Below are 21,628 nucleotides of genomic sequence, written 5' to 3'. Positions count from 1 at the left end.
TACAACACCCCGACCTGTTCGAGCCGCGCGCCGTCGCCTCGCCCTTCCACATGGACGCGCTGCGGATACACGTGCCCGCCGTCGTACTACTGGAGAAGGTATAGGCACGGTAAGGATTCCGTACAACACCCCGACCTTGTTCTAAAGCATCGACCCGCCGGGGTCTCCAAACTTTTTGACTCGAGCCCCGAGGGTTACGGGTTTTACGCGGACCCGACTGTGGAGCTTTCGGCCCTCCCGCTATCTTTTTGCAGACCATACCATTTTCTATTTTATTCTACTATCATCATATAAACAGTCGCGTCTCTCGTGACACGTAGTCGTGGTACTTATTTTCGAAAGGCGATCGTCGCAGAGAGTAATCTTCACCTTCTATGCAGGTTCGGGAGCGGATAGCGTGCGCAGCGCGTCTCGGCGGCGACCTCGCGTCTCTGGAAGCGAGCGAGGCGGGCGCCTTCGCGGCGCATCGTGCGCGCCACCTGGCGCCGCCGCGCCGCATGGTGGAGGAGCTGTGCGCCGCGCCGCCGCCCGCCCCGCCGCGCCCGCCCGAGGCCAAGCTGCGGATACACCTGCGGCTCGTGCCGCGCGCGCTGCCGCCCGCCGCGCTGGGTCAGTATATAGACTAGTCGCTGGAGGACACCGGCGCGCCGCATGGTGGAGGAGCTGTGCGCCGCGCCGCCGCCCGCCCCGCCGCGCCCGCCCGAGGCCAAGCTGCGGATACACCTGCGGCTCGTGCCGCGCGCGCTGCCGCCCGCCGCGCTGGGTCAGTATATAGACTAGTCGCTGGAGGACACCGGCGCGCCGCATGGTGGAGGAGCTGTGCGCCGCGCCGCCGCCCGCCCCGCCGCGCCCGCCCGAGGCCAAGCTGCGGATACACCTGCGGCTCGTGCCGCGCGCGCTGCCGCCCGCCGCGCTGGGTCAGTATATAGACTAGTCGCTGGAGGACACCGGCGCGCCGCATGGTGGAGGAGCTGTGCGCCGCGCCGCCGCCCGCCCCGCCGCGCCCGCCCGAGGCCAAGCTGCGGATACACCTGCGGCTCGTGCCGCGCGCGCTGCCGCCCGCCGCGCTGGGTCAGTATATAGACTAGTCGCTGGAGGACACCGGCGCGCCGCATGGTGGAGGAGCTGTGCGCCGCGCCGCCGCCCGCCCCGCCGCGCCCGCCCGAGGCCAAGCTGCGGATACACCTGCGGCTCGTGCCGCGCGCGCTGCCGCCCGCCGCGCTGGGTCAGTATATAGACTAGTCGCTGGAGGACACCGGCGCGCCGCATGGTGGAGGAGCTGTGCGCCGCGCCGCCGCCCGCCCCGCCGCGCCCGCCCGAGGCCAAGCTGCGGATACACCTGCGGCTCGTGCCGCGCGCGCTGCCGCCCGCCGCGCTGGGTCAGTATATAGACTAGTCGCTGGAGGACACCGGCGCGCCGCATGGTGGAGGAGCTGTGCGCCGCGCCGCCGCCCGCCCCGCCGCGCCCGCCCGAGGCCAAGCTGCGGATACACCTGCGGCTCGTGCCGCGCGCGCTGCCGCCCGCCGCGCTGGGTCAGTATATAGACTAGTCGCTGGAGGACACCGGCGCGCCGCATGGTGGAGGAGCTGTGCGCCGCGCCGCCGCCCGCCCCGCCGCGCCCGCCCGAGGCCAAGCTGCGGATACACCTGCGGCTCGTGCCGCGCGCGCTGCCGCCCGCCGCGCTGGGTCAGTATATAGACTAGTCGCTGGAGGACACCGGCGCGCCGCATGGTGGAGGAGCTGTGCGCCGCGCCGCCGCCCGCCCCGCCGCGCCCGCCCGAGGCCAAGCTGCGGATACACCTGCGGCTCGTGCCGCGCGCGCTGCCGCCCGCCGCGCTGGGTCAGTATATAGACTAGTCGCTGGAGGACACCGGCGCGCCGCATGGTGGAGGAGCTGTGCGCCGCGCCGCCGCCCGCCCCGCCGCGCCCGCCCGAGGCCAAGCTGCGGATACACCTGCGGCTCGTGCCGCGCGCGCTGCCGCCCGCCGCGCTGGGTCAGTATATAGACTAGTCGCTGGAGGACACCGGCGCGCCGCATGGTGGAGGAGCTGTGCGCCGCGCCGCCGCCCGCCCCGCCGCGCCCGCCCGAGGCCAAGCTGCGGATACACCTGCGGCTCGTGCCGCGCGCGCTGCCGCCCGCCGCGCTGGGTCAGTATATAGACTAGTCGCTGGAGGACACCGGCGCGCCGCATGGTGGAGGAGCTGTGCGCCGCGCCGCCGCCCGCCCCGCCGCGCCCGCCCGAGGCCAAGCTGCGGATACACCTGCGGCTCGTGCCGCGCGCGCTGCCGCCCGCCGCGCTGGGTCAGTATATAGACTAGTCGCTGGAGGACACCGGCGCGCCGCATGGTGGAGGAGCTGTGCGCCGCGCCGCCGCCCGCCCCGCCGCGCCCGCCCGAGGCCAAGCTGCGGATACACCTGCGGCTCGTGCCGCGCGCGCTGCCGCCCGCCGCGCTGGGTCAGTATATAGACTAGTCGCTGGAGGACACCGGCGCGCCGCATGGTGGAGGAGCTGTGCGCCGCGCCGCCGCCCGCCCCGCCGCGCCCGCCCGAGGCCAAGCTGCGGATACACCTGCGGCTCGTGCCGCGCGCGCTGCCGCCCGCCGCGCTGGGTCAGTATATAGACTAGTCGCTGGAGGACACCGGCGCGCCGCATGGTGGAGGAGCTGTGCGCCGCGCCGCCGCCCGCCCCGCCGCGCCCGCCCGAGGCCAAGCTGCGGATACACCTGCGGCTCGTGCCGCGCGCGCTGCCGCCCGCCGCGCTGGGTCAGTATATAGACTAGTCGCTGGAGGACACCGGCGCGCCGCATGGTGGAGGAGCTGTGCGCCGCGCCGCCGCCCGCCCCGCCGCGCCCGCCCGAGGCCAAGCTGCGGATACACCTGCGGCTCGTGCCGCGCGCGCTGCCGCCCGCCGCGCTGGGTCAGTATATAGACTAGTCGCTGGAGGACACCGGCGCGCCGCATGGTGGAGGAGCTGTGCGCCGCGCCGCCGCCCGCCCCGCCGCGCCCGCCCGAGGCCAAGCTGCGGATACACCTGCGGCTCGTGCCGCGCGCGCTGCCGCCCGCCGCGCTGGGTCAGTATATAGACTAGTCGCTGGAGGACACCGGCGCGCCGCATGGTGGAGGAGCTGTGCGCCGCGCCGCCGCCCGCCCCGCCGCGCCCGCCCGAGGCCAAGCTGCGGATACACCTGCGGCTCGTGCCGCGCGCGCTGCCGCCCGCCGCGCTGGGTCAGTATATAGACTAGTCGCTGGAGGACACCGGCGCGCCGCATGGTGGAGGAGCTGTGCGCCGCGCCGCCGCCCGCCCCGCCGCGCCCGCCCGAGGCCAAGCTGCGGATACACCTGCGGCTCGTGCCGCGCGCGCTGCCGCCCGCCGCGCTGGGTCAGTATATAGACTAGTCGCTGGAGGACACCGGCGCGCCACCTGGCGCTAGTCCGTATGTAATCTGGTTTAGACACTCCCCCACACTAAAATCGCTAATTACAAGTTTAAATTTTCGTAAATAAAACTATAATTTGACCTATCACGCGTCGCTGCTGGCACAAAATAATATAACTTGTAATTTGTATTCGTTTTGTTCACATATGTGGTTGAGATAGTGCATAACCTTAGTATAAGTAACAAAATACATCGCATTATATCCGCTTTGAATAATTGACTTTAAATCTCGTACTGGGCTAAATTTCCAGCCTTCCTTATTCATTGTTTATAAATTTCTGCTCGTATTCCGAATTGTAATGACGATAATATTTCGTCAAATGGATGATAATCAAGTCATCTCTCGGTCAACAATTTACTATAATTGGCTTCCTGAATCTCTTACAATTTCTATATTATTGTCATAGCTTTTGGATCTAAAAAAAAAAAAGTAGCATCTTAGTGAAAGGCCTGAGTGGACGCTCGAGTTGAGCGTGCAGCGGGGCGGGGTGTGCGGTGTGCATCTTAAACATATGCAAACGTATAGGAGCGGCCTTAGTGCACGCTGCTCAAATCACTCGTGAGCCCGACGCCACGCTGCACGCCCCGCCGAACGCTCCGCTTCGAGCGTCCACTCAGGCCTTACACTTACTTTTGTATTAAATAGCATTGAAACCGATCACTAGGTGCCGCTACGGCGCCCCCGCTGCGCGTGCGGCCCGCGCGGCGGCCCGGTCGGGCGCGCCCCGCCGCCGCCGCCGGCGTGTGTCCGCCGCCACCACCACCACCACACGGCACGGCCGCGGCGGCGCGGCTCGAGGCGCGGCGCCTGGCGAGCCTGCGGCGCCTGGCGGCGGCCAACGAGCGCCGCTGCTGGCGCCTGCCGCTGCTGGGCGCCGACCTGCGCCGCGCCGTGCGCGCGCCGCCCCCGCCGCGCCCCGCGCCCGTGCGCCCGCCCGACCAGGCCGCGCTGCTCGAGCGGATGCACGACGTCGTCGACAGGTAACACTAGTGATTCGACTCGACCATATTTTACAAGCTTTTAATTAATTTCACCTGACCGTTGTCTGTCTGTCGGTCTGTGATCAAATCTTGCGAGTTAAATTTGATCCACTTCCCGGTTTCCGATTGAGCTGAAAATTTGCATGCATATATAAATCGGATGACAATGCAATATTATTGTACCATCGAGCTGATCTGTTTTTTTTTTTGTTTTTTAATGAAACAAAGTCTTTTATAGTTATGGAACTTTTTCTTAAAACTAGACTTAAAGTTTCCTTAATGAATAGTACATTGTAGGAGAGGACGGAAAACCGCTAAAAGATGGACGAGTCGTTTGAGGGCCGACACGTTTAGTGGAGCTACTTTTTTTATCACTTTTTTAAGAGACGTTTTTCTGTTATATGCTTCAAACCGACTCTAAACTTAGAAGCGTTTTTGCTAAAAAAAAAACAAACAGCTACAAAAGTAAAAAACGCCTTAAGCGTGAAATGAATGGATAATTGTAAAAAAAAAGAACCGAATGGTTTTGACATTTCTTTTTTTTTAAACAAGAAATTGGTCCTATAAATAACCTAATTTTATTTTTGAAGGAAAAAGTTACGCCAAAAAAGACCTTTTATTGATTTTTATGTTTTAAATTATAGTCATGCTGTAGCGAACCGTCACCAATGACAGATGATGATAACAATGAAACATTGTAGTAAGTGGTGGTTCAGGTGCTACAGCTATTGCCTACTTTCCAGCTTGGTTTTTGACCATCTATTGCCACATCTCCGAACAGTGGCGTGAAAAATATTTTAACATCATGTTTATTAAAGTAGTTTCTACATAGTAAAACAGAGCTATTTGTGCGCGCAACAACAAAACACAAAAAAAGAAAAATAATGAAAATAAAAATATAAAAGTATTATAACACAACCTTATGGTATTGTTTACAAACTGAAATCCTGAAAAGGTTTTGTTATTTACTAATAAATAAATTATAAAAAGCAGTAACATCTAATACTGATATTACTGAGATTATTTCTTTATAGCGCCAATCTAAAGATTTGGGTTATTTATTATTTATTAACCTGCATAGATAGTGTTTTAAATCTATTAAGTTTCTCAAAGAAAATATCAAGGCTCAGAAATTTTTCGTTGTACAACCTGCACGCCCTTCTAACAAAACTATTTTTTGCGTAAGCAGTCCGACTACGAGGGATGTAAAAGAGGGGTTTTTTCCTGCAAGCACGTTCACAACAGCACTTGCAAGTTCCAAACGACTACGAACATAACTGTTAATAATACCTTATAAGTTAAAAGTCTCTTAAATGGTTTACCTACGCCAAAGACATATGTAACTCCGTATAAGATGAATAAAGTCTAAGAAAAAAACGTGCCTCGGAAATCAAGAAAAAGTCATTCTCGGATAGATGGCGCACACACCTTTGGCCTATGGTCGGCTAGATGGCGTGACGACACCGTTTTATATTTAACAATTTTAACACATAGATATCAGTGAATGAACATGGGTCAAAATTATATAAAAATAATAAAATCATTTATCCATATATATACATTTTTTTGATAATTTTATAAGTTTTCATTTTGAGTTTTAGTCGTGTGTCGATAGATGGCAGTAAATTTACTGCGACTACAAAATTTACTATGACAGGACCCCTCTATACTATCTATTCTCTTTGCCTAGGGGCTGTCCATAAATTACGTCATCGATTTTTGACGATTTTTGACCCCCCCTATAATCATCCAAAAATCATGCTTCAAATGACCCCATTTCCTCCTACTTCATGCTACCGTCATCCGATGTCCAGACCCCCCCCCCCCCCTAATTTGAAATGACGTAATTTATGAATAGCCCCCTACGCGTAGTATAAATCCTAACCTCTTAAATGCTTTACCTAACATGTCATCAATGTGAGGTATAAAAGTGAGTTTTGAGTCCATTATGACACCGAGATCTTGAATCTGGTGAACACGACCTAATTTTTTATCGCAAAGTTTATAATCAAAATTAATACTATTAGTTTTCCTGCTAAAACTTATAACGAAACATTTGTCTGGATTTATAGACAATTTATTATCCGTACAATAAGTCTCAAAAAGATCCAAGTCTTTTTGTAAGGCTTTACAGTCATCCACATTACGTATGACTCTAAATATCTTTGCATCATCAGCATATAACAGTAAGTTTGAATTTTTTATGCATGCAGAGATATCATTGATGTATATGATAAACAACAAAGGCCCCAGATGAGACCCTTGTGGAACACCAGACGTAATAGGCCTGTACTGAGAAGTATATCCACCCACTGCCACAGCCTGCAAACGATTCTCTATGTAAGATTTTATCCATCGGAGAAGGTCGCCGTGTATACCGATATGCCAAAGCTTCAACAGTAAGCGTTCATGACAAACCTTATCGACGGCCTTGGCAAAATCGGTATACACCGCGTCAACTTGATAGTTATTATCTAGTGCGTCCAATAAGATCTCCATGTAGGATATCAGATTGGATTCAACACTCCGGCTGATGATGGAGACAGGAGGTGGCCATAGGAACTCTGTGATGAAACAACGCAACCTAAGTAATTGTATTAGGGGTTTTTAGAATTGTCTCGATGAGTATTAGTTGTCTGTCGTAAGAAAAGTACAGTCAGCGATAAAAGCTTGTATCAAAAATGAAATTTTTGCCAAAAACTTATTTACTAAAACGACCCGTGCATATTTTTTGAATAGTGTCCGATTTCAGAAACTATAAAACTGATTTAAAAAGGACATATCGGGTGCGTATGTTGATGTAAATATGAACACAGGTTCAGCGTGTGTTGGCGCTCGTGCGTGGCGACGACGCCGACGCTGGAGGCGGGCGCGGGCGTAGGTGCGCGCGACTGGCGGCACGCGGCGCTCGCGGCGGAGGAGGCCGCCACGCCGCCGGCCCGGGCCGCGCTGGCGCTGCTGCACGCCGCCGCCAGCCGGCAGACCGTCGCCTTCCCGCACCCGCGCCTGCTGCAGTTCGACTGCGGCAAGCTGCAGGCGCTCGCCCCGCTGCTGCGCCGCCTCAAGGCCGGCGGCCACCGCGTGCTCATCTTCACGCAGATGACGCGCGTGCTCGACGTGCTCGAGGCCTTCCTCAGCCTGCACGGGCACGCGTACGCGCGGCTCGACGGCGCCACCAAGGTGGAGCGGCGCCAGGCGCTGGTGGAGCGCTTCAACGCGGACGCGCGCCTGTTCGCCTTCATCCTGTCCACGCGCTCCGGCGGCGTCGGCCTCAACCTCACCGGCGCCGACTGCGTCATCTTCTACGACTCCGACTGGAACCCCACCATGGACGCGCAGGCCCAGGTACCTACTGTTCGCTCACACATCGTCTTGTCCGACGACATGTATGTACATACGATAGGTAACAATACTTGTGTCTGTGTAGGACCGCTGCCACCGCATCGGGCAGACGCGCGACGTGCACGTGTTCCGGCTGGTGACGCAGGCCACGGTGGAGGAGAACATCCTGCGCAAGGCCACCGAGAAGCGGCGCCTCGGAGAGCTGGCCATCGACGACGGCCACTTCACCACCTCCTACCTGCGCGAGGTGAGTGTCGCCCGCCCCGCCCCGCCCGTGGAGGGGAGAGAAGAACCATCATTACGAAGGCTACAAGTCATCTTCGCTTTCGAGAATGTTTTAATACATGTGATAATTTTTAGTTGAATTTACCCCGCCCATATTTTGCATTTTTTTTCCAGATTTCAAATAGCAGCTCGCGGAATAGCAATTCAGCTGCAAGCGCCTAGCCACTTTTCAACATAAATATTTCCTTGTGCAGGCGAGCATCAAGGAGCTGTTCGGGTCGGGCGCGGACGTGGCGGCGGGCGGCGACGTGGAGAGCGCGCTGGCGGCCGCCGAGGACGAGCAGGACGCCGCGGCCGCGCGCGCCGCCCGCGCCGAGCAGCAGGGCGAGCTGGCCGAGTTCGACGAGGCCGTGCCGCTCCGCGACGACGACCACCCCGACCACAAGGACGAGCTCGCCACGCTCATGAGCCAGGTACACGCACATGCACATTGGAACTATACGTCTAATTGTATATCTAATCTACAAGCTTAAACATATTTGTATGTGACTGTTTCCTAAATAAATAAATGAAAAATGTAAAAAAATGCAGAAATATTCTTGACTAGAAAGTCAAACAAAATAAAACCGACAGTTTTAATCATAAAATTGTACATTTTATTAACGTACACGAAAAATTTCAGCTGACGCCGATCGAGAAATATGCCATGCGGTGCGTCGAGAGCAGCGAAGCCGGATGCGAGGCGGAGCGGGAGGCGCTCAGCGCCGTTCGACGCTCGCTCGGCGACTGGGAGCGGCGCCGCCGCCGCGACGCCGACCCCGAGTCCGCCGACGCCGAGCCCGAGCTCACCTACTCGCGCCGCGACGCCGACACCAAGGTGCGCCCCCGCCGCCGCGTCGCGCCGCCGCCCTCGCCGCCGCCCTCCCCCTGTCCCACCCCCGCCGCGGGCGACGACGCGAGAGACGCTCCGGACACTAAGGAGACAATAGACACGAAAGAGAAGACGGACACGAAAGAGAGTGCGGCCAAGAAGGCGGGCACGCGCGCCACGCGGTCGCGGGGAGGAGTGCAGATCGACCTGTGGCGGCTGGACGCGCGTCGCGGCCGCCGGCCGGACCGCGCGGAGCGGCCCGCGCTCCGCAACGGCACGCTGGACGCGTGGCTGGCCAAGCCGCGCCCGCCCGACCCCTGACCGCATAATAAATGATTTGATACGAGCCCGCGTTTTATATTCCTGACGTTGCCGTTTTGGTGCCGCTCGACCGTCCGTGAATGCTTGTGTCCGCGCCCGCCGCCCCGTCGGGCGTCAGGGCCCCGAGTCACCAAAACCGCGACGTCAGGGATGCAACTCGCAAGCATTTACGGGCGGGCGGGCCGGCCGACCTGTCCACCCTCCGAGCCGGGGCGGCCAGCACGAGAGACACACCCGCACCGTGCTCGCCTGCTGACCGCCTACACGAGACGCGTCCCTACTAATTACAATTCTCTTTGCAACGCTACAAAAATTTAAAATAATCTAATCTTTTTGATATAACTATTAGAAACTGAATTTGGCAGTACTCTTGGTCGTTTCGGTAAAGCACACTGAAATATTTCACTTTGCCATTTTATCCAGATGGGTGATTATTAGTTTATTTTTACTGGCAATATATTTAACAGTTTTAGAATACAAACGGGAGTTCAAAGTACGTTGCCAGCAAAGTATTATTGAGGAAGCGTCTTAAAAAACCGTTAAAGCAAAATAACAGCGGACGTGCACTCTGCACGCTCCGAGCTACGACGGTCGCTCCCTTCAGAACTGTACTGCGCTTTTTTACAACTACATTAAATTCGGTGTCACAAACGGGAGCAGCCGTGGTAGGCCCAAGTCAAAAGAAAGTCTAACCAGTCATCCGTATCACTAGCAAAGTAGTTAGCATTTTATGATTTTTATAAATGAAAATAGAAAAATTCAGCGCATCTGTCACACGTCTCTGCTTAGTATAATAAATTATATTTGTTTGGGAACTATCACACACACTAGCGTTAGAAAAAGAACGAGTGTCGAGGCTACTTTATTGTGATACAGGTGGTTGACCTAACTATATATAACTGTACAAGGATAACTACAGAAGAAAACGGCCGTCCGAGAGCGGAATAAAGGCTATAGCGATGCTGCTGGAATGGAGGAGGCGATTGACTATTAGACAGTCGAGTAAGAGGGCGTCCATTATTCAGGTGACGGGTTTAGGGTGGGTCAAACGAAATCTCATGTGGGGTAGATCTCATCGAAGTCTGCTAATGTCTACTAGTTTAGTTATATAAGATTTGGCTTAAAGGGCATGAAATTCCAGAAATGCTTTTTGCGATATTATCCCAGGCAGTGAGTCAACTTGATATTTAATTAATACCAAAATATTACTTTGCGTATCCGCGAAAAGATAACGCGCTAGTCTTCGAGCAACACCGGCTTCCGGCACGTCGGAAGGGAGGGGTCCAAGCGATATCTTACCGTACAAATCTTTCTGTCATTTTTTGCGGGGGGAAAGGTGCACACAGTCGCACTTCTCAAACATTTACATACAAAATCCAATCTGTAATGACGTCACAAATCTTGCAAACCTCGATCTCTTTTTGTGTACGGACGAGTCACAACACGCACACTAACACATTTTCGTCGAAGTACGTATTTTATTTTATAATCTGAGAGATGAGAAGTCGGATTTGTCGCTCGACCAATCCGCAATTTGTACTGGGCGAGCAAAACCGATAAATCCAACAATTACTTGAGACTAAAATATAATAATTGTGTTTAAATGTACCTAATTACACGTATGATATGTAAAAAAAATATTACATCTGAAATGTAACACCTTTTTGTAAATTTTATGTCCCCGACCTCTTTTTATAACAAATAAGTTTTTTGGCAAAAATTTCATTTTTGGTACAAGCTTTTATCGCTGACTGTACTTTTCTTACGACATACAACTAATACTCATCGAGACAATTCTAAAAACCCCTAACACAATTAGGTTGCGTAGTTTCATCACGGAGTTCCTATGGCCACCTCCTGTCTCCATCATCAGATCAGTTCGACAGTACCATATTATTGTATTGTCATCAGAACTATACAGCTGCCAATTTTCATGACGCTACGATCCTTGGAAGATGGTTAAATTAGTTACCTTAGATTCCATTACATGTTAGTTACATACAGGTCGACCTAATAAAAGCTTGTTAAAAACCGAGCAAATAGTCAATTTTTTAGCTGCTGTGTTCACGCGCGCGTCTCGACTCGGTCCAGTTGAAAATCCGAGCGCAACTAGTTTTATTACCCGCGCTAGATCAGTTGATCTTGTACCTAGACAGAGGGGAAATAGTGCGAATGCCGCCTCCCTTCCGTGTTGCTCGAAGGCGCTAGTCAATCAGTGTTGAGTTTTGGTCTTTTGTGTTATATTTAATTTTGCGGTGGGAGGGTGGGAACATTAATTGCATGTAAAAAATACGCATGTAAATATAACGGGTTAGCACTGATTGACTAACACGTTATCTTTTCGCGGATAAGCTAAGTAATATTTTGGTATTAATTAATATGAATTTCCGCAAAGTATCGTCTAATTCTATTCATAACTTGATATTTTGCGAACTTGGCTAACACACTGTTGTGTTGTGTGTCCAGGTTAACAAAAAAAAACCGGGCAAGTGCGAGTCGGACTTGCGCACGAAGGGTTCCGTACCATAATGCAAAAAAAAAAAACAAAAAAAAAGCAAAAAAAAAACGGTCACCCATCCAAGTACTGACCACTCCCGACGTTGCTTAACTTTGGTCAAAAATCACGTTTGTTGTATGGGAGCCCCATTTAAATCTTTATTTTATTCTGTTTTTAGTATTTGTTGTTATAGCGGCAACAGAAATACATCATCTGTGAAAATTTCAACTGTCTAGCTATCACGGTTCGTGAGATACAGCCTGGTGACAGACGGACGGACGGACGGACGGACGGACGGACAGCGAAGTCTTAGTAATAGGGTCCCGTTTTACCCTTTGGGTACGGAACCCTAAAAAAACGTTTGTGGATGGTAAGTAAAATAGTTATTTGTACAACAAGAGATCAAAGTTTGATATTTCTTCGAGTGCTCTCCCAAGTCAAGTCCCGTGCAAGCGAAATATTCTATAATACTCGCTACGCTCGTGAATCTAATTTAGAATCTTGAGCGTAGTAAGGGACTCAAAAGCGCACGAGATGTAAATAACTTTGATCTCGTGTAGTACACAACATTTTTCACCTGAGCAGTGAGAACATACCTATTAGACGACTTGAAAAATGTAATCCTTCTTCATCACTTAATACCTGCACTCATGTTTCCTAATATATAAAAACAATTAAGTTTAATTACCGCAATCTCAACACAAAAACAATACGTAGGTAATAATAAATTTCAGTAAAATAATATGGAAATAAGTGAAATAACGAACATCAACTGACACTTCAATCGACAACGTTTTTTTTGTAAAAAAAATACTTTCTAAGATACGGTCCGAATTGCGGATACGTACTATTTGTCAACTATGGCAGAAATTCTTAAAAGTAAAATAATTAATTTTGCGTGATAATCTGTGTATTTTTTGAGTTCATTATTTTAATTGTACAATAAAATACCTAAAATATAGTATTTTATCAGTTTATATCAAATCTTAAACTTTATTTTTATTAATTATAGATGGTCAAGCAAATCTTGTCAATAGAAAAAGGCGGCAAATTTGAAGAATGTAGGCGCGAAAGGATATCTTCCCATAGAAAATTTGAATTTCGCGCCTTTTTCTACTGGCAAGATTTGCTTGACCAAGTATAATTATTAAGAATTCATACTCGTACGTGGTTTGGAACGATGCGGTCTGAAGTTTTCGGGGGTCTATTATAAACCCTCAATATACCGTTGAATTTCGTTTTAACTTTTTTTGTCTGTTTCTTTTTGCTAACAGTGTGAATGGGACAGAGATAATAGAACCCAAGTATTTCGAACTTGTATTAGACCCCGCATGTTGAAATGACATTTGCCTATAAAGGTCACTTGAATGTCATTTTGTCTCACTCAGTGAGCAAAATCGCATTTTGCTCACTATTTTTAAGAAGCAAAGTACCCTTGTTCGAGCTGCTTAGGTGAAAATTAAATTTATGCTTAAATTCGCCTATATTGGATGTAGAATAATGTAGGTACCTACTTAATTTGTTTAATTAATACATCACTCTAGTACGGCTAATTTCCCTAACAAATTGGCATGCATGTAGGTTAAAATGTAGGAATGAAATAATAGAAGAAGCAAGTTGTCAAGTGGATGCTGCCCCGCTTTTGTGTCTCATTCTGCAGTTTCTCTTTGGTTTTCGAAAAACGGTTGAAATTACAACTAATCTGACAATACGAGGGTTGCACTGAAAATGTCGGGAATAGAGAAAACTGTCGCATCTAGACGGTCAATCTTTATTTTAATACATACTTAAACTCAAACTGACCACGCATATAAATTTTCTTTTGAAAGTAATCATTCTGTAATGCACACGGCTCATAATCCCAAAGTCCTTTTTGTATGGCGATTTTGGGGCCTTAGTGGTTTTGTATGAAATTCGTGGAGTAGCCAACGGAATTGAAGTTTTTTTACATATATATATATATATATAAAAGATTTTTTTACTGTTGTCATATGAATATTTAGGAATGTCGAAATCTGCCGATATGCAACTTTTTTGGCAGTCTTTTTAATTAACAGCACAAATGCGATTTTAATTTTTGACGTCGCTTTGGAATGACATGCTTCTTTAAGATCACCCATGGGATAAAATGAAAGTGACTTTCATATTTAATTTTAACTGCAAACGAGCGTACGATGAACTCTAGTTCATAAAAAAATAACAGAAGCCCATTGTAACTTTTATTTGTTCGCTGAGGGCATATTGAAAACCGTTTAAAAATATGATCCGAAAAATCACTTGGCCAAAAATTCAAATAATGTTCGACATACAATTTTCAAATTGCCAGTAATTCTTAAATACAAATGACAACCAAATGGAATATACCTTAAAAGTTTTATAAAGAGTTACATTTTTATAAATTATATGCCTGTTTCTATTATGTTATTTCTAAGTGTCCCATTCCCGAATATTTCAGTGCGACCCTCGTATGAACAAAAGATTCGCCACTAATTAATCGATGATAATTGTCTATGAAGGAGGTATGTTGCTAGGACTTAAACCCCGTAATAAGTTCAACTCTCACCTTAGAGGATATAACCAACGGAGACGCCATGTCTAAAATTTTCGGTACAAAATAGGCTGCCGTTTTTTGCGGGGGAGGGGCACATTAAATGTATAGGTACGTCATGTCAGATAAACGTCAGTCCATACATATGGTTGACATGTAGTTGACCATTGGCCGCCTTTTTTCGACAGAGGGGAACGCCTGTTAATGGCGGCTCCATTGTTAATTACTCCGAGACTCTCACCGCTCTACCTACCGGATGAAACTTATCTATATTTTATGAAATAAAATATGTTCCTGAACATTTTTTATGAATAGGTTTGCCCATAAAAATATGGGTAATGTTTTTTTAAATTCATCTGGTAGGCAGCTAGGTGAAGTGAAGGTCGGCCTTAAGTGGGATCTTAGACCAATATTTGAAAGTAATTATTTTAGCCATATCGTACAGTGATCGTAATAGTACGGTGTAGTACGTGTACCTAATGCGATCGTTCCCCGCAGGTGTGGCTGAGCGGCGGCCGCGGCGCGCGCGCCGAGCGGATGCCGGTGAGTGTCTCTAGGGTAAATATGGGATAGTTGCCATACTTTAAAAAAAAAAGGTGAATAAACTACAGAAGATAAGCATTTAAAAATTTTATAACACCGTGTTAGTTTGTATATACTCATTAATAAACAATATTTTCAAGGTAGTTTGATATTTGTTTTATTTGTTTAGTTATAAACAAAATAAAAAGGTCCTTCGGACGGGGATAGATGCCAATGCCAACTGTATGGGTTCGATGCCGCAATGATATTTTGACTCGTGGGATAGTATACAAATAGAACAAATAATATCCAGCTACCTTGAGAATATTGTTTATTAATGAGTATACAAACTAACACTGTCTTATAAGATTTTTAAATGCTTATCTTCTATATTTTATTCACCTTTTTCAAAAAGTATGGCAACTATCCCACATTTACCTTAATCTGTTGCGGCGTAAAATAGTTTTTCGCAATAAATCACAATACGTCCATTTTAGCGAAGTGTTCGTCATTAACCAGAGGGAGGGAAAGAGTAAGCTTACAAATAAAAAAAAATTGCAAGCGTTGAATTCGCACAAGTCGCTATGTGCAAATTTGGGCATCTATCCCCCTATGGCATCTATTCCACATTTACCCTATATGTAATAGGTAAGGGGGTCGGCTATTAATTACACAAAATTTCGAGTAATACGTGGATGAAGCCTAATTAACATCGGGAGATTTTAAATTCGTAGCATCATTCTCGATATAAATTAACGTACCCCAGTACAGTATAACCCCCTTATTCATAAACGCGCTATTAACATCAATTAGCTAATAATCGTTCGTCCTTATCTGTCATTTTGACTTATGATTTGTAAGAAAGGGATAAAATGTAATTTAACTAAATCGGGCCCGTAAAGTTTTATGAATAAGGGGGTAAGCGTCTATCGATCGGTTTCGGGCGTTTGCAGATCTGGTGTCCGCCCTCCCCGCCCGCCAGCGACGGCGACGGCGAGCTGTACCGGCCCCCGTGGGCGCGCGCGCTCTACCGCGCCGGGCCCGCGCCCGAGCACGCGCTGCCGGCGCTGCCCCGCGCGCGCGGCGCGGGGGGGGCGGGCCGCGCCGGCCTGCCCGCCGCACCCCCCCTCCCCCAGCACCCGCGCCTGCCGCGCCCGCCGCGCGCGCCGCCCTCGCTGTTCGAGCGCGCCGGCCCCGGCGCCGGCGCCCGAGTGCGCGTGCGGCCCCGAGCGCCCGCCGACAAGCACAAGGACGCGCCCGCCCCGGACTGGGCGCCCGCCGAGGACGCCGCCCTGCGCCGCGCGCTGCGCCTGCAGCGCCTGCCGCCCGACGCGCCGCCCGCGCGCGCGCCCAACTGGGAGTGGGCCGCCGAGCTCGTCGCCGACGTCGCCCGCGCCTACCGCGCGCCGCGCGCCTGCCGCGACCGCCACGAGCGCCTCGCCGCGCCCGACGAGCGCGACCGCCAGGACCGCGAGCGCGACCGCCAGGACCGCCACCAGCGCCGCAAGCAGCGCAAGCCGGGCGCGCGCCGCCGCCCCGACGACGACGCGCCGCGCCCGCCGCTCGCGCGCCTCGACGCCATGCGCGAGGCGGCCGAGCGCCGCCGCGCCGCGCCCAAGCGCCGCCTCGACGACGCGCAGCAGCACAACCCCAAGCACGCGCAGCTGCTCGCCGACCACGGCCTCGACTACGACCGCCCGCCGACGCCCATGGAGGTGGCGTCGCGCCGCGCCGACCGCATCGCCAAGGAGAAGTCGAAGGCGGCCGGCGCGGGCCCGAGCGGCCCCCCCGCGCCGGCCGCGGCGCCCGCGCCCGCGCCCGCGCCGCCCTTGCCCTTGCCCGCGGCCGCGCCGGCGCCGGCGGCCACGGTGGCGGGCGCGCGCGTGGTGGTGGCGGCGCACGCGGCGGCCGGCAAGGCGGAGGCGGCGCGGCGCGCGCGCGCAGCCGCCGTGGCCGGCTCGGCGGGCGTGGCGGCCGCGCAGCCGCAGCAGCTGCTGTACCGCCACCAGCCGCTGCAGGCCCGACACCACCTCAAGATCCTGCACCACGCCAATGCGAGCACGGCACAGGTATGTGACGTAACAGAACGTTTCCCCGTCAACTAGTTCCGTAATAACTAAAGCTGTTAAAGGTTTTTTACACACAGACACATTTATGCAGTCGCTCATCCGTGTAGATCGCCCGCCTTATTTTTGTACTTTATTTTGCAGGTTGCGGGTGGGAGCGGCGTGACGGTGGCGAGCGTGGCGGGCGTGGCCGGCGAGAGCGCGCTGCGCACGCTGCAGCTGCAGCAGCTGGCGCTGCGCCGCGGCGCCCTGCCGCCCGCCGCCGCCGCACCTGTGCCCGCTGCGCAGCAACAGCAGGTGTGTCAAAACATGCTGTTCTACTAAAACTACCTACAATAAATTACAAATACAAAAACATATTGTATTAATCGAAAAACTCACAACTTTTTCCTAACGTACTTATACTTTGTTTGTTGTTTTAAGGTGGCGACAGCGGCCGGCACGCGGCTGCTGGCGCGCGCGGCGGCGCCGCACCCGCACGTGGTGGTGGCGCACACGCCGCACGCGCAGCACGCGCCCGCCGACGCCCGCCACCCGCCGCCCGCCGACCACTGACCGAGTGTACAGAATGCCCGCCCGCCGCCTCACGTCACGTTGCGGCACCCGCACGAGCGCCGACCGTAAACCGAAACGTGAACAATAAACATTGACTGATGTTATTTGCTTTTTAATTTTCCCCGCCGCTCCTATGCTATGCGCCATGTGCCATCACGTATATATATATAACAACATCCCTGTAACATTAGAAAATCAGTTTGAATTTAGAATTTATTCTGCGAGAATATGTTGAGGCTTCGAGCAACACGGAAGGGAGGCGGCATTCGCACTATTTGCCCTCTGCCGAGGTACAAGATTAGCGCGTCAATCTAGTCTAGCGCGGGTAATAAAACTAGTTGCACTTGGATTTTTCACTAGACCGAGTCCAGACGCGCGCATGAACACTGCTGCACAAAAATGCCTGTTTGCTCGGTTTTTTGTTATAAAAAGAGGTCGGGGACATCAAATTTACAAAAAGAAAGTGTTACATTTCACATGTAATATTTTTTTTTACATATCATACGTTTAATTACATTCAAACACAATTATTATATTTTAGTCTCATGTAATTGTTGGATTTATCGATTTTGCTCGCTCAGTACAAATTGCGGATCGGTCGAACGACAAATCCGACTTCTCATCTCTCAGAATACAATAACATACTTCAACGAAAATGTGTTAGTGTGCGTGTTGTGACACTTGTCACTCGTCCGTACACAAAAAGAGATCGAGGTTTGCAAGATTTGTCTTTAACGTGTGTCATTTTCTATGTATTTGTGTCGTCATTACAGATTGGATTTTGTATGTAAGTGTGTGAGAAGTGCGACTGTGTGCACCTTTCCCCCCGCGAAAAATGGCAGAAGGATTTGCATACAAAATCCAATCTGTAATGACGACACAAATACATAGAAAATGACACGTCAAAGACAAATCTTGCAAACCTCGATCTCTTTTTGTGTACGGACGAGTTACAAGTGTCACACACGCACACTAACACTTTTTCGTCGAAGAATTTTATTGTATTCTGAGAGATGAGAAGTCGGATTTGTCGCTCGACCGATCCGCAATTTGTACTGGGCGAGTAAAATCAATAAATCCAACAATTACATGAGACTAAAATATAATAATTGTGTTTAATACTATGATCTTTTATATGTAGATATGCCATACACTAACATATCAAGCGAAAAAAATGATGCTAACCAATGCTGCCAACGTCACGGCAGCATCAGTTACAATTTGTTTACAACTTCATACGCAAATGCGTAAAAGAGACTGCACAATTAAAAGAAAACCTAAGTAAAAAACGGCTAGTGTTTGTCACTTTGCGCGTAAATTTGGTAAATCAGTGATACCACCATAACGCGACGGCAAATAGTGGAGATGGCGCGAACCGTAAAACTTATTAATGTGTAAATAAAGTGCAAATCATTTTAGTGCAGTTCTATGTAGTAATGTACTCGCTACCGAAGTAAAAAGTTTTCACATTAGTTATGTAAATAAAATATATTATATACTTATCATTGTTACTTTTGTAACAAAAAAAATTTGGCTGGTTCAGTACGCAGAGTATGTATGTATGGTGGTTAAAATTTCACCCAGTCTCGTCACGACATTCGTGTTGAGTGCACGCGGCGATCTAATATTGTTATTGCATTTATTGTTTACGACGCGCGGTACCTGTTGTCATGCAAGCTGTAGGCTGGTAATTCCGTAAACAACATGTCTACGGGGCTACCGGACTCAGACCTAGGCTCAGACATGGATGTGACAGAAGTATTATCACAAAAATCAACATCACCAGAAGATAATGAAGTCGTAGAAAAAAATACAGAAGATCAGGAACAGAAGGAAGATAACTTGAATGAGAGGGCTCAAAAACGGGAAAGACAGGATGATGAGAAGGAACCATGGCAAAAAGTTGAAAACCTTAAAAAACCTAAGAAGGAGACAATAGAAATATTCCTTTCGAGTAGCGAAAAACTACCTAAACAATTTGCCATTGCAAAGTTACTTACAATTGCAGGTTTATTCAAGATTAAAAAAATTAAATATATAAATCAGTACAAACTAAAACTCGAGGTGCCCGACGAGACCTATGCAAAAAAGGTAATTGACTGTGAGGAGTTTAAAAAGAAGGAATGGAAAGTTCAACGAGTTACCGAAGTGGAAATGTCTTACGGTATTATAAGGGGGGTTGACTTGGAGCTAACCGACAGCGATATACTTAGGGATATCTCCAGCCCTAGTAATGTCAAGATTGTATCTGCAAAACGGTTACAGAAGAGAGGAGAAGGTAATAAATGGGTACCCAGCGAGGTGGCTAAAGTAATATTTTCCGGATCGCAACTGCCGGCATACGTAAATATAGATAACTTACGCGTCAAGGTAGAACCTTTCATCTTTCCTGCTACACAATGTTCAAAATGCTGGAAATTCGGACATACTAAAGCCAGATGTTCATCGCGAAATGTTATATGCCCCAAATGCAGCGGTCAACATGAAAACTGCGAGATTGAGATATTCCAATGCGTTAACTGCAAGGGGAATCATATGGCTCTAAATAGATCGTGCCCAGTTTACTTAAAAGAGAAAAAGATAAGGGAATTAATGGCGGAGTTCAACTGCACATATCGGGTTGCTTGCAACATTTATGTTGAACCAGAACAACATGCTCATAAAGAGATCCGTAGGGATAATAACATTCAAGAGCACACATTTCGATTAAATACGCACAACAGCTTTATTGATTTAGATCTGGAAGAAACAAGTCCCCATAAATACGTACCTATCTTATCTTCGTTTGCCCAAACGCTTAAACGTCCTAAGTCACCGCCCGGCAACCGAGCGGTCCCTAGAAACGCAAGTAGCAGCATCAGCAAAAATGAGCGGCAACAGTACGAGCGCCCGGCGGACCGCATTCTAGAGGAATCAGCTGATAACACGGAAAGCGATCAAGTAAACAACTCGCGCAAAGTACATTTTAGTGAGTTATTAAGTCGTTTAAAAGAAATATTATTTTTAAAAGACATTAGTGTGCATGAAAAAATTAAAAATATAATTAAGTCCTGTATTGAATGGTTAGTTCTCGTAGTAGTAGATTTTATGTCTGAGTGGCCTATTTTAAAAAGTATTGTGGAAATGTTAGCCCGTTATGGAATTTAGTCGTAAAAATAAAAATATGAAGTTGAACATTTTGCAGTGGAATGCGCAAAGTTTAAGACCAAAAGTGTTAGCCCTTGAAAATTTATTATTACGAGAAAAAATCCATATATGTATCATATCGGAAACTTGGCTCGAACCAAATAGCAACTTAAAAATTGGATTTTATAATATCTACAGACAAGACCGCGATGACTCATACGGAGGAATAGCTATAATAATTCATCGATCTATTCGAGCGCAAGTTAATAACTTTAGTTTACGTAACGGTTGCATACAAATTATGTCTATTAAGATTTTTAATTGTTCGTATTTGCAAAATATTATCGCCGTGTATTGCCCGCCTCGAGTTTCCACTACAACAGATGATTGGAAAATGCTGTTTTCGAAATGGAATAGTAAAACATTAATATGTGGTGATTTTAATGGCCATCATCCTAACTGGTCGTGCAAGATTAATAGTAGGGGCTTACAAATATACGATGCCGCGTCTGATTATAATTACGTATCGCTTAATAATGGTGTAGCTACTTGGGGTAAAATGGTTTTAGACAGATGGTTGTCAAGCTCACCTGACATTACATTTGCAACATCAGACATTGCACTCCGATTTTCTTGGACGATTTTCAACGAGAGTTTAGGTAGTGACCACTTAATGATTTTCATGTCTACCAAAATAGAACTTAATAACATTAACACACAAAAAAGAAATTTTAAAAAGGCTGATTGGACTAAATATAGGGAAACATTTATTGAGCTCTTTAAAAATAAAAATCTTAATGGAGATCCTCAGTTAGTTTATGACACGTTTTTACAGTACATTAATTCGGCAGCTAATGAATCAATTCCTCTGATTAAACTTTGTGCTGACCCTACTCGCACGTTTAACATTAAGCCATACTGAGGGGCTACCGCGAAAACCGAAATTCGCAAATTGCGGGGATCTTACTCTTCTACTCCAATGAAGGCGTAATTAGAGTGACAGAGAAAAATGCCCGCAATTGACGATTTTCGGTATTGGCGGTAGCCCTACTGGGGGCGTAGCCGAATTACATTCGCTCCGTATCGATTCGATCTCTACGATCGCAAGCGACTGGTCGATAATGTTTACAATAACC

General features: G+C 49.3%; 2 protein-coding genes and 1 long non-coding RNA gene across 3 annotated transcripts in view; all 3 read left to right on the top strand.

Moving 5' to 3' along the window:
* The window catches only part of LOC134793080 (helicase domino), a gene marked incomplete at its 3' end in the record, with an annotated part of 38,724 nt that extends 22,129 nt beyond the window's left edge, over window positions 1-16,595 (top strand). Inside the window, exons 12-30 of the mRNA XM_063764606.1 lie at window positions 381-609; window positions 661-917; window positions 969-1,071; window positions 1,123-1,379; window positions 1,431-1,533; window positions 1,585-1,841; window positions 1,893-1,995; window positions 2,047-2,303; window positions 2,355-2,461; window positions 2,638-2,769; window positions 2,946-3,077; window positions 3,254-3,381; window positions 4,104-4,419; window positions 7,236-7,764; window positions 7,847-8,008; window positions 8,241-8,459; window positions 8,669-9,175; window positions 14,722-14,766; window positions 15,699-16,595. Coding sequence (XP_063620676.1) covers window positions 381-609; window positions 661-917; window positions 969-1,071; window positions 1,123-1,379; window positions 1,431-1,533; window positions 1,585-1,841; window positions 1,893-1,995; window positions 2,047-2,303; window positions 2,355-2,461; window positions 2,638-2,769; window positions 2,946-3,077; window positions 3,254-3,381; window positions 4,104-4,419; window positions 7,236-7,764; window positions 7,847-8,008; window positions 8,241-8,459; window positions 8,669-9,175; window positions 14,722-14,766; window positions 15,699-16,595 — 4,740 coding nt within the window. The remainder of the gene's footprint in view (window positions 1-380; window positions 610-660; window positions 918-968; window positions 1,072-1,122; window positions 1,380-1,430; window positions 1,534-1,584; window positions 1,842-1,892; window positions 1,996-2,046; window positions 2,304-2,354; window positions 2,462-2,637; window positions 2,770-2,945; window positions 3,078-3,253; window positions 3,382-4,103; window positions 4,420-7,235; window positions 7,765-7,846; window positions 8,009-8,240; window positions 8,460-8,668; window positions 9,176-14,721; window positions 14,767-15,698) is intronic.
* A 40-nt stretch (window positions 16,596-16,635) lies between these two features.
* LOC134792592 (uncharacterized) lies at window positions 16,636-17,456 on the top strand. Its single transcript, XR_010144464.1, has 3 exons — window positions 16,636-16,814; window positions 16,956-17,108; window positions 17,235-17,456. It is a non-coding gene; the product is annotated as an uncharacterized LOC134792592 (long non-coding RNA).
* A 1,614-nt stretch (window positions 17,457-19,070) lies between these two features.
* On the top strand, window positions 19,071-21,364 carry LOC134793079 (uncharacterized). Its single transcript, XM_063764605.1, has 2 exons — window positions 19,071-20,306; window positions 21,344-21,364. Exons 1-2 carry the CDS (start codon window positions 19,071-19,073, stop codon window positions 21,362-21,364), a joined length of 1,257 nt encoding a protein of 418 aa, XP_063620675.1.
* Window positions 21,365-21,628: the final 264 nt, after the last annotated feature.

Source organism: Cydia splendana, chromosome 8 (assembly GCF_910591565.1).
Source record: "Cydia splendana chromosome 8, ilCydSple1.2, whole genome shotgun sequence".
Lineage (NCBI taxonomy): Eukaryota > Metazoa > Arthropoda > Insecta > Lepidoptera > Tortricidae > Cydia > Cydia splendana.
The sequence above is the reverse complement of the archived record's forward strand: the minus strand, read 5'-3'. Positions and strand labels throughout refer to the sequence as shown.